Below are 12,020 nucleotides of genomic sequence, written 5' to 3' on the forward strand. Positions count from 1 at the left end.
TTAAGAGGTTTTCGCTTCGAATGATAGATTCCGCGAACAATTCTTTCGTTTCTTTCGCAACGATGCGATTACATTTTTGAGAATTAGTGGAGAGAAACGTTCGTTGGCTGCACTTTCCCTCGAAAATGTAATATTTCAAGTATCAAAGACTGAGATCTCGACAATATTTAACCCCTTGACGTACCATCTTCTTCGCAGTTGCTGCGATTGGAAATTTTTCGATTGCAATGATTTTTTAGAAGGGAAAGAAAATCGATGCTTTTTTTCGTGCATAAATTTACACGAATGCTTAAACATTGATGAGAAAGAGATTAGAATTTTATTCCAATTTTAAAGGACAGAATAACATACTCGATAAGTTATTATTAGAAATATTTATGATAAGTCGGACTCGTCGAAGTGCGGCAATATTAATATTCGGTAATGTATAAACGGTGAATTGTTTATATTATATTTATATATTATTATATATATTATAATATATTTATATATAATTTATTATATATAATAAATTATAATAATAAATTATATATAAATATATATATATATATATATAATAATAATAATATATATATATATATATATATATATATATATATAATAATAATTATATATATATATATATAATAATAATAATATATATATATATATTTATATATAATAAATTATATATAAATATAATATAAACACTTAACATAAACAATATATATATTTAATATATATAAATATTATATATATGATATATAATTTATTGTAATATATTTATATATAAATTTATTTATATTTATTTATATTATAATTGGTATATTGTTACGGCTACTAAATTTGAATTTCGATCATTGTCTCGACGTCTCGATGTTGTTTCGTTACACTATTATTTTTTGGCGATTCCATTGAAACGTTGCAAATTAACGAGCGCAATGAAAATTTGTTAGACGTACTTCAATTTCACGTCGGATCGACGGATTTCGCCACGTTCGCCACGAAACGGCTCGCATAAATCACCATCGAATTACACGATCGCACTTGAACGCCGAGGATGCCTCCATAGATACGCCTAGTTATTTATTGTTCGTCCGGTAGCGAGTTTTTACGGATTCGAAAGTTCAGGGACGCCGCGCAGAAACCGGCGAGATTAGCTTCCACGTTTCTTAAATCCGTTCCGACGTACAGATGAATGTTCCGCGCGTTTAGAAAGGAAGTTCGACAGCCTGAAAATTAACCAGTTAGCTGCGTTTGACGAGTATACTCGTCGTGGATAAATGCCAGTACGGATAAGTGTCATGACGAATATACTCGTCGCGCGTAGAAAGTGGCGACGATTGGCCATTCAAATTGTGATTTTAGCGAAACCAAAGACAAATTCGCAAATTTCAGGATGATTAGAATATTTCGAGGCCGATCCTGCACGACGATGTTTACATTGTTATAAAAATAACGATGTTAAAACCGCACGAACCTATTTTTCATTCTGAATTCGAATAAATGGATCGAGGCTGTCGCGTTCCGATTTCTAGGCTGAAGAAGAACGCGACGAGAAGTAAATTTTCCCTAATTTCCTTCAGCTTGTAAATAAAACTGAGCGATTTGAGAAGAGGGAGAGGAAGAAGGATCGAATAATCGCATCTTCTATTTCCAAATTTTCTATTTTTGTTCGCAAGCTGAAGGAAAATTAGGGAGAATTCACTGTGCTCGCAGTTTCACTCGCGTTGTGTTATAATAGAGCACGGCTGAGCTATTTGATGCTCGAAACAGGTTTCATTGGATTCCAGATTTCTTTGACTTATAAAGGACCGATTGAGTAACAGGTTGGCTTAATTTCGTGCTAATGAAAGCGCGGTATGCAACGGTTTACTTCTGTTTCATTCATCGTACACTTTTCCGCCTTGGACCGACTAGAATTCGAATACACATTCGATTCTGTCGTTATTAAAATATTTATTAATTATTTCTGTCTTTATATTAAATTATTTCTGTCGTTATAATATGTTAGCTATCGACAGATTCCTCCGTGTAAACCGTGATATTTAATTACTCCGTTACTCTAATTAACTTTATTCAATTGTTACTCTTTCTAACGACCAAACTTTTAGGATGATACAGAAAATGCCAATTTCCTTTGTAATTCGAACTTCGAATAAGCTGTAATAATATTTTTTATATGATTCTAGAAAAAGAACGAAAACTGTTGAAAAAGCGATTTAATTTCATTTATATCATATATATATATATATATATAACAATATAATATATGTAATTTTAACAATATAATATATATAATTTAATAATAATATATATATAATTTCTCATGTATCGTTTATGTATTATTTACTGTGTGATATATAGTGACTCGGGTTAATATTCGAATATTATAATATAATACAATATATAATATAATAATAAATAAATATAATATATTATATTATAATATAATATAAAAGACAACCCCTGTTAGAACAGAATAACTTTTTTAAAAGTCGCCGAAACGACTCGCATATTTTTGATGCTCGAGAGACAAGTTCATCGCGCAATGTCCACAAAATTTCGCAAAAATTGCAATTGTTTCGAATGGATAAAAAACATGTTTTACATGTCCCCCTAAATTTCACCGAGATCAATTCACCGGCACACGAGCAGCGAACAATCAAAGATCAATCGAATACCGCTTAAATTGCAGCTTCTCCTCGCGAAACAAAATGGCGCGGCAGGGGTTGAAAATGGCTCTGGAACATTTCGAACCGTGAAACGCGGGATAAACGTCCAAACAGCGTGTTCCGGTTCTCGTTTCCGGCCGCCTTCGTACATAGGAAGCATTAAAGCGACGATCGGCGGGCCGCCTAATCGTGCGAACGTTCGCCGATAAACAATGGGCCGGAAAGACGGCCGGCGTTCCTCTTTCGCGGAAGGTTTGTAAACCCGCAACCTCGGACACCTCGGAGAGGTCCCCAGCTTCTTCCTAGATGGGATTTGCGCCGGTTTTGCACCGCGGTTCGCGGTGTTGGCGGCGTTCGCACAGGCCGCGTTGCGCCAGCGATGTTTTCTTGCAATCGGCCGCGATAATATCCCGTGGGGCCCGAGGCGCGGGGTCCGCGGCGCGGCGGCCGGGTCGTTACCGGAGGCAGCAGAATTACTTTAAAAGTAGGTAGCCACCGGCCGTCTGCTTGGCTGGCCAATTACACGGGGGCAACTCCGACTATATAGAAGAGCCACCGCGGCTCGGTCGGCCGATTTCCACGCACGGACCCGCGAATCGAGCATCCACGTTCATCGTCTCCTCTCCGGCAGTCATGCGGACCCGCGTGAGTGCATTCGATCTTCGATCATCGAGCCACCGGTCGGTCGGTCGGTCCCCGCGTTTATCTCCCAATTTGTCGCACTCCTTGTCGTTGCTCCGCGAGCTCCGCGGATTCCCCGCGGTTTATTCAGTGAGTGACGTATATCGTTCAGGGCCCAAATTCGAGGCGGACGAGTGCATCCGTGAAATTGATCGCTCCCTGGTTCAAGTGCCGAGTTTGCGGAACATCCGAGAGAGAAGTGATTCTTGGTCTTCGTTCGGCTCCGTTTTCGATTGCGCGTCGTAACTGAGAACGTTGCCAATTCTTCGCGACGAAGATGCTTTGTTAAATTATATATATATATTATTATTAATATATTATTAATTATATATATATTAATATATATATTATTATTAATATATTATTAATTATATATATATATTAATATATATATTATTATTAATATATTATTAATTATATATATATATATATTAATATATATATTATTATTAATATATTATTAATTATATACATATATATATTTTTGCAAAAGTGTCGCGTGCTGAACGAAATATATAGAGAAAATCGAACGTATAATTAACGCAACGTGCGCGATTTTTAAGTCATCGTAATAGTTAATGCATCGATGTTCTATATTGTTAACAACGGTTCACGCGTTCTCTGTCAACGATGATTTCATAATTTTCAAGAATTTACGATTTATAGTTGAAATCTTGGCGATTATATTATATTGTTCGATGCCGATGGAGGCTTCGATCGCGATTATGTTCGCACACGTGCACCAACCTTGACATAAACGAGTACAGTAAATTCTCCCTGATTTTCCTTCAACTTAAACAAACAAAAGTGGACAATTTGGGAAGAGGAGATACGATTATTCGAGTCACCTCGTTTTTATAATCGTTGACAACGTTTTTATAATCGTATCTCCTATTCCCAAATCGACCATTTTTGTTTGCAAGCTGAAGGAAAATTAGGGAGAATTTGCTGCACCTATCAAAGCAACAATAAGTACGAAGTTTTTGGGTATCGTTTGACCAGACTTCAAGGTTCGTTCACCAAACGCGATGAAACTGTTATCCTGGGCTCCGGGTATTATCGATTACTCGTTTAATTGCCTCTTAACTCTCGGAGGAGCCTCTTAATTATCAGCTGGGAGTACAACGTGCCGAGATAAGCGCGAGCTGACTCGCTGGCGATTGAAACGTGAACGGGATCCGTTGATTTCTAATTCGCGAGTCGACGGTTGATCCCGTTCTGGAGGAATTGCCAAGATCACGAGTACATAGTGTTCTTACTGCTCGGAAAAGTGTTCTTACACCTTCTAAAATGTAGTAATCTTTTGAAACTCAGCTAAATCACTTGAATCTTTTTTTTTTAATTGACATAGGGACTAAATCTACTAGACGATGATTAAAATGCCTTTCTTCAATTTTGCTGTTACTTAGGATGACAATAGAAAAAGACACCCTTTAGGCTTAGAAGTTTAACAGCGAGGGTTTTTTTAATTTTTTCTCTTCATTCCAAGTGCATAATAGCGCAAAATTAAAAAGAGAGCTTTTTAGAAATCGCCTAATAAACTAGTCCCTCTGTGATCTGAAAAAGATTCAAGTTATTTTGTTCAGTTTTCAAGAAGTTTCTGCGTTTCGAAAGTATTTTAAATAATTATAATAATAATTATAATAATTATAATTAATAAATAAATATAATAATAATATCATTATAATAATTATAATTATAATAATATTTTAAATTTAAGAAAGTATTTACAGCATATACAGTAATTTCTCCCTAATTCGCGCTCAGATCTGCCATTTTTGTTCTCAATCTGAGCGTCAATTACAGAGAATTTACTATAATTTCTCCCTAATTCGCGCTCAGATCTGCCATTTTTGTTCTCAATTTGAGCGTCAATTAGAGAGAATATACTGTAATTTCTCCCTAATTCGCGCTCGGATCTTCCATTTCTGTTCTCAATCTTGGCGTCAATTAGAGAGAATGTAAGACCGAAGTCGATTTCCCGCCGATAAACGTTACTTAAGGAAACGATTTGCTCTTACTTTACGGTTTTCGAGTATGACGGTGTTTAATTTTACGATAACATCGGTTCCGTGGAAGGAAGTGAAACGTTAGGAGCCGATCGCGGCGCCTAACCGGGACCCGGCATTGTTATTTGTAACTGTAACGTAGCCCCCTTTGTACTGGTACAAGTACAAAGTAACGGGACGAAGGCGGAAACACAGCGAAGTCAGCTAGTCAAATGTTTTATCGAACGATACGATCGCGCGTCGAATTCTCTTCCGCGTGCGACGTCCTCCGCGCGGATTTCTATCGGCCCGCGCGGAGAAAGACGGTCGAGAGACGGTCCCGGATAGAGAGAGGCTTCGCTTTCGAACCGATCCTATTACCGTTACAGCATCGGCACGCTGCTATATGTGTATCGCATTCGTCCCGTACGGGGAGGTTCCCAGGCTGCATAATTTATTCACGATCAAATCTACGTGTTCGCAGATCCTCTTTATCGCTCTGATTTCAACGGCGCTCGCGCAACAGAAGGCGCAGAGGCCCTCGCGAACACCACCGGCGCAAATCAAGTACAATGATCCTAATGGTGAGTTCGATATCTTCTCCTTTCGGAGCACATCTATTATAGCTTACGTAACCACACAGAGCACCACAGTTTTTCATCCAGTTAGGCGTTGCATCGAGATACTTGAAGGTTCGCGTTCGAATCAATTTGAATATATTGGGGGAAGTCAATCGGATTCGAGTGATCTTTTTAATTATTTTAATTATAACAGGTTGTAATTAAATATATCTTAATTATAACAGGTTGTAATTAAATATATCTTAATTATTACAGGTTGTAATTAAATATATCTTAATTATAACAGGTTGTAATTAAATATATCTTAATTATATAACAGGTTGTAATTAAATATATTTTAATTGTAACAGGTTGTAATTAAACATATTTTAGTTATAACAGGTTGTAATTAAATATATTTTAATTATAACAGGTTGTAATTAAACATATTTAAATTATAACAGGTTATAATTAAACATATTTTAATTATAACAAGTTATAATTAAACATATTTCAATTATAACAGGTTATAAACCTGTTAGATTTTATTATGCAACAATGATTATTAAAATTGTTAAGAATAATAAACGATTTGTTAGCTTCGAATGGACTTGTATCACTTGCAATAGTAACATATTATTAAAAATAAGAACAAGAGATTTATGTCCATATTTTTATCGACATTGGCTTTATCGAAATGGATCTTTTAATTTTTGATTTTTTTCAATTATTAAAATAATAATTGATACGAGAATGTGCAAGTTTATTAAGAATTAGTCTCAGTTATATTAAAAAGGAAAATATAAATAATAAACAAGCATGAAAAGTAAATCACTTCGTTAAAATAACTAAGGATAAAGAAAACTTCTTTACATTTTAAACTACGTAAATAACACAATTTTGGGACACCCTGTATAATTGAAGAGAAAAAGAAAGAGATTGAAACTTTTACATGCAGTTGATGAACTTGAGTGAAAATAGCGTGTCCCGACTGCATGCATATTACATAAGTAACCTCCAAAAAACAGTTTCAATGAATTCGCTCAAGCATCCAGAAGATAATTATGGAAAGCAATTATAGTGAATTCTCCATAATCGACGCTCAGAGTGTGCACAATTCGAGGCTCTTCTTCCCAAATCGTCCATTTTTGTTTACAAGCTGAGCGACAATTGTCGAGAATTTACCACAACCCCCAAGGAAGCCTACAAAAGTTATCAATAAACTATTCGAAAAGTCTCCAAGAAATACCAACCCTCTCCTCTCCAAAAACTGCTTCCAAATACCTCGCGAAACACGCGACACCTACACCTACACAAGAAGGATTTCAAAAGACTAGATTTTCAAGGGACCAATATATATATATATATATATATAGCGTTTCAAGATAACCGTATACAACCCCCATAAAGGTGATGAGGGCCCACGGTCCCAAAACCATAAAACCAACGACATTCGAGTGCACTTACGATCTGGCGATTTCTGCCATAATCCCTAGTTACTCTAAACTAATTCGTCAACACGCGAGTAACAAGGGCGCTGCGTTTCAGGTTCGAAGGTGGATTGGAAGTTCTTCGCTCCGCAGAACCAATGGCGTGCTCACCTGGAGACCTCGCAGCGCAGTCAGCGAGGCCAGGCCGAGTACGTGAATAATCCGCAGCAGTCGGTGCAGAGAACCCAGCAATCTCAGTTAGTGGGGCTGCAACAGGAGCTGGAACAGGTGCACTACAAGCCAACGTATCAGCAAGCCGAATCGGCGCAGCCGGACGCGAATCAGCACAGAGGGTATCCGCAGAGCCAGCTGACCCAGCCGGACCCGAGTCAGTACAAGGGCTACTCGCAAACTCAGTCTCAACTGGAGCAACCGGGCCCTGTGCAGGTCCTCTACAGACCGTACCCGCAGCCGCAGACCCCGATAGACGCTCAACCGGCGCCTATTCAGGTCCACTATAAGACGTACGCGCAACCCGAGCCATCGACCGACGCGCAACCGCAATCAGCTCCTATTCAGGCCCAGTACAGGTCGTATCCGCACCCTCAGTCGCGAGTGGACGCTCAACAGGAACAGCCTCGGTACAGAGTGCATCAGACACCTCAAGCTCAGACCTCGGCGGAGGCGCAACCGGCTCCGGAGCAAGATGTGGATCGGCAGAAGGCGTACCTGCAGGATCAGGCTCCGACTCAGGTGCACCAGGAGCCTAATCAGCTGCAGTACAAACCACTTTCCGCAGGTCCAGCCTACGTGAAGCAGCTGCTGCTGGAGAACTTCAAGCCGCAGCGGCCTTACGCGGACCCGACCGCGTTCTTGTACACCACGAACTACGTGCCCCAGCAACGCGATCAGCAATCGGCGAACGCCGAGCAGTCGCCTTACGAGCAGTCGTCGGAGAGCTACGAGCAGTCGGAGCTGCCGAAGACCAGGCGAGAGTACTCGGGCAGAGGGATCCAAGGTAGAATCGTCTACAAGGACGACTACAAGCAACGGGATCAGCAGGAATCGCCGCAGCTCCAATACGTCCGGGTCCCGATCGAGAAGCTACCCGCTCCGCCTTCGCCAAGGCTGGTCCTCGACAAGAACATGCCTCCGGAAATCAGGCAGTTGTTGCAGTTCCAGGCCCAGCTGCCTTACGACGTCATCGCCAACAGCATCACCTACAAGCCGAAGACACTGTTCATCCCCAAACCGCTCCCGCCCGATGCCAGCGGCACCTATCAATATCGCAGCAAGGTCTATTACCCGAACGTTGAGCAGTATGAACCCGAGTTCGAGACGGCCAAGCCTGTTCAGGAAGATCAGAGGCATTGAGCGACGGCTCAGGATGTTTTCCATTGAGAAGTGGTATTGAGTATATTAGGTTGTTCAACGGTTATGGTGTTTCCGGGAGAGGAGGGGTTCCTGAGGCTATTCGAAGCAAGTTTTTCCTTGGCGAAAATGCAATACGCGGCTTTCGAATGATCTTAGGAACGTATATTTTTCGAGGAAGTAACATAGTTTTGGGAGACTTCGTATACTGACGACACTGTTACAGCAACACTGTATAGTTTTAGTAATTTACGCAGGAGTTGCGCGATTTTTCACGCGACCTCTGAACAAGGAGATCGAACCTTTAGGAACAGAGTTACCGATTTTGATACTTGCTGTAGGGGTTTCATTTTTGACAATCTGTGTCTCTGTATTGAAATGTTTCTGCCAGCTTTTAGTTTTTAGAGTAAGCCGTGACATTGGAAATTGTTCTTGTTCGACGTTGTAGTAAATTCTCTGTAATTGACCCTCGGCTTGTACGCGAGAATGGAGAATTTGAGGAAGAGGAGATACCATTATTCATTTCGGTTTCCAAGCTGAGCGTTGATTCAGAAGAATTTACTATATTATACATAGTAATATAAATTCTCTGTAATTGACCCTCAGATTGTACACGAGAATGGACAATTTGAGGAAGAGGAGATATGATGATCCATTTTTGTTTCCAAGCTGAGGGTTGATTCAGAAGAATTTACTATATTATATATAGTAATATAAATTCTCTGTAATTGACCCTCAGCTTGTACACGAGAATGGACAATTTGAGGAAGAGGAGATACGATGATCCATTTTTGTTTCCAAGCTGAGGGTTGATTCAGAAGAATTTACTATATTATATATAGTAATATAAATTCTCTGTAATTGACCCTCAGCTTGTACACGAGAATGGACAATTTGAGGAAGAGGAGATACGACGATCCATTTTTGTTTCCAAGCTGAGGGTTGATTCAGAAGAATTTACTATATTATGCATAGTAATATAAATTCTCTCTAATTGACCTTCAACTTGTACACGAGAATGGACAATTTGAGGAAGAGGTGATACGATGATCCATTTTTGTTTCCAAGCTTGGGGTTGATTCAGAAGAATTTACTATAGTTTGAATTCTATACTGGAGGGTTCATAGAGTAGTTCTCTCTTCTCAAAAAAGATATTTGCATCGCTTCACCATTTCAAACACAAATATTTTGCGAAGGGGACTTTTTTCAAAACTAAACGGAGATCTAATTTCCCAAATTTGTGCCCGAAGCATCTAAAATTTGTAAACATAACCCATCCAACTGTTCCAATACAAAGAAAACTGAATTCGTAGAATCTGTTGGACCTTGCAATGATAAAGTTGGAGCGAACCGAGCCGACGATATTAGATTTTGCAACAGAAGAAGGTGTGAACCGATTATTTTCGATATCGAGTTACCTTTTTATTCGGTCGATCCGTCAAGGTGCACCGTTTTTGTTTTAATTTATTACGTATACAATTGTTTCTCGTTTATGACTTTCGGTAGCTTAGCAATTTTGCCAGACCATGCACGTTCACATAAACGTATTGTGCACGTACTAAGGTATACAAAATTTGTTACAACGAATTAGCAATAGAATATTCTATTTTCTAAAATAGTATTAGAACCCTCGAAATAATTTATATAAACGTACTGTGCACGTACCAAGGTATACAAAATTTGTTACAACGAATTAGCGATAGAATATTCTATTTTCTAAAATAGTATTAGAACCCTCGAAATAATTTATATGAACATACTGTGCACGTACTAAGATATACAAAATTTGTTACAACGAATTAGCAATAGAATATTCTACTTTCTAAAATAATTTTAGAACCCTTGAAATAATTTTTCAAACTGCTTGAATCATTTTTCAGGTCGCTTGAATCGTTTTTCATAGATACTGCCGCTGCGCGTCGCGGAGAGAATCTGAAATTCTCGATATTCTTGACAGCTCTGTAATCGCAAATCTTTTCATTTAACGTAATCTCGTACCTTATCTTAAGCTTTATGTTACCTTTACCTTACTCGGCTTCAAACGAGTTCGAGTACATTTCTCGATCGACGTTACAGTTACAGTATTAAACGTTGCTACAATTTACAGCATTACCGGCGTTAAACGGAAACACAAACGTTCCATTAGAAATTAAATAAATAATAAATTGTACATAACTGTCATTTAGACTGCGCATGCTTACGAAGAAGCTCCATTGTAATACGCATATAAAAGTGGGCTATCGTTAACGTCGCGTCGGCGTCTACATGTATCCTGCGCCGCTGTAATAATCACGAGGGTGAAGATTATAATTAGGCGAAACGTCGTCCAGCTGTCAATAAAAACATTTATATCCCTGTAGGTAAACAAATGCGTCGCCGATATGTTTCCCGCGGCACTTTCTACTTCGCCGTGACCGAAATATCGCGTTTGTAAATTAACTGTAACGCGTTCGTCTTATATAGCGAGAATCATTTTCCATTTCCACGAGTTCGTTCCTTTCGCGCTGGACGAAGCGAGTGGAAACGGCGCGACTCGGCTCGGCGCGGCGCGTTGTGAGCGGAACTTCCGGCGTAAAAGTAACTCGGTTGCGGTTACGAAATGGTCATCGATCCGTCGACCGCCGCTTCCGAGCTGAATTCATTTAGAACGTAACCCGTCGACGAACATTTCGTGCGAATTACCGGCTGTTTAGCCGGGCCGGTTAACGGGCGGCCGGCCTCTCTTCTTATTAAATCACGTTAGAAAGTAAGATGGCTTCCACCTTTCTAATAAAGACGCGTGCCCGATCCGTTGCAACGGGAAGCGGCGTGTGGCATCGCGCGTTCGCGTACGCACGGAAACCAGCCGATCCGATTTATTTGCTCCTCGTTGCGATATATACATTTTGAAAGTTAATGATACCGTGCCGGGAACACGTCGATGTGGCCGGGCTGTTACACTTGCCACGGATTCGCAACACCGCGGGAACATGGTGGCGGTGCTCTCGATCCTGTCGGAGAACGCTGTTCGAACGAAGGATAATTTATCGAAGGACATTCGTTGAACACCGCGGATTTTCACGGGGCTTCCAATTTTTACTCACCGTTCTCTGAAAATACCATTTCTCTTTAATCGACTAAAAGTTAACTTACGGTGAAAATGAAGGAAATATTGTACTCACTTTTATGGAAAATGGTCGAACGAAGGATAATTTATCGAAGGACATTCGTTGAATTTTCACGGGGCTTCCAATTTTTATTGATCGTTCTCTGAAAATACCATTTCTCTTTAATCGACTAAAAGTTAACTTACGGTGAAAATGAAGGAAATATTGTACTCACTTTTATGGAAAATGG

General features: G+C 39.4%; 1 protein-coding gene across 1 annotated transcript; it reads left to right on the forward strand.

Annotated features, from left to right (window-relative positions):
• Nucleotides 1–3,179: 3,179 nt before the first annotated feature.
• On the forward strand, nt 3,180–11,434 carry LOC117218549 (uncharacterized). Its single transcript, XM_033467043.2, has 3 exons — nt 3,180–3,299; nt 5,808–5,907; nt 7,432–11,434. The coding sequence occupies exons 1-3, from the start codon at nt 3,288–3,290 to the stop codon at nt 8,685–8,687; spliced, it is 1,368 nt and encodes a 455-aa protein (XP_033322934.2). The 5' UTR covers nt 3,180–3,287; the 3' UTR covers nt 8,688–11,434.
• The last annotated feature ends 586 nt before the right edge of the window (nt 11,435–12,020 follow it).

This window comes from Megalopta genalis, chromosome 6 (assembly GCF_051020955.1).
Source record: "Megalopta genalis isolate 19385.01 chromosome 6, iyMegGena1_principal, whole genome shotgun sequence".
NCBI lineage: Eukaryota > Metazoa > Arthropoda > Insecta > Hymenoptera > Halictidae > Megalopta > Megalopta genalis.

Coding starts and splice junctions, on each gene's coding strand:
- LOC117218549 (XM_033467043.2), top strand. Junction 5,908..7,431: donor CAAGTACAATGATCCTAATG/GTGAGTTCGATA, acceptor GCTGCGTTTCAG/GTTCGAAGGTGGATTGGAAG.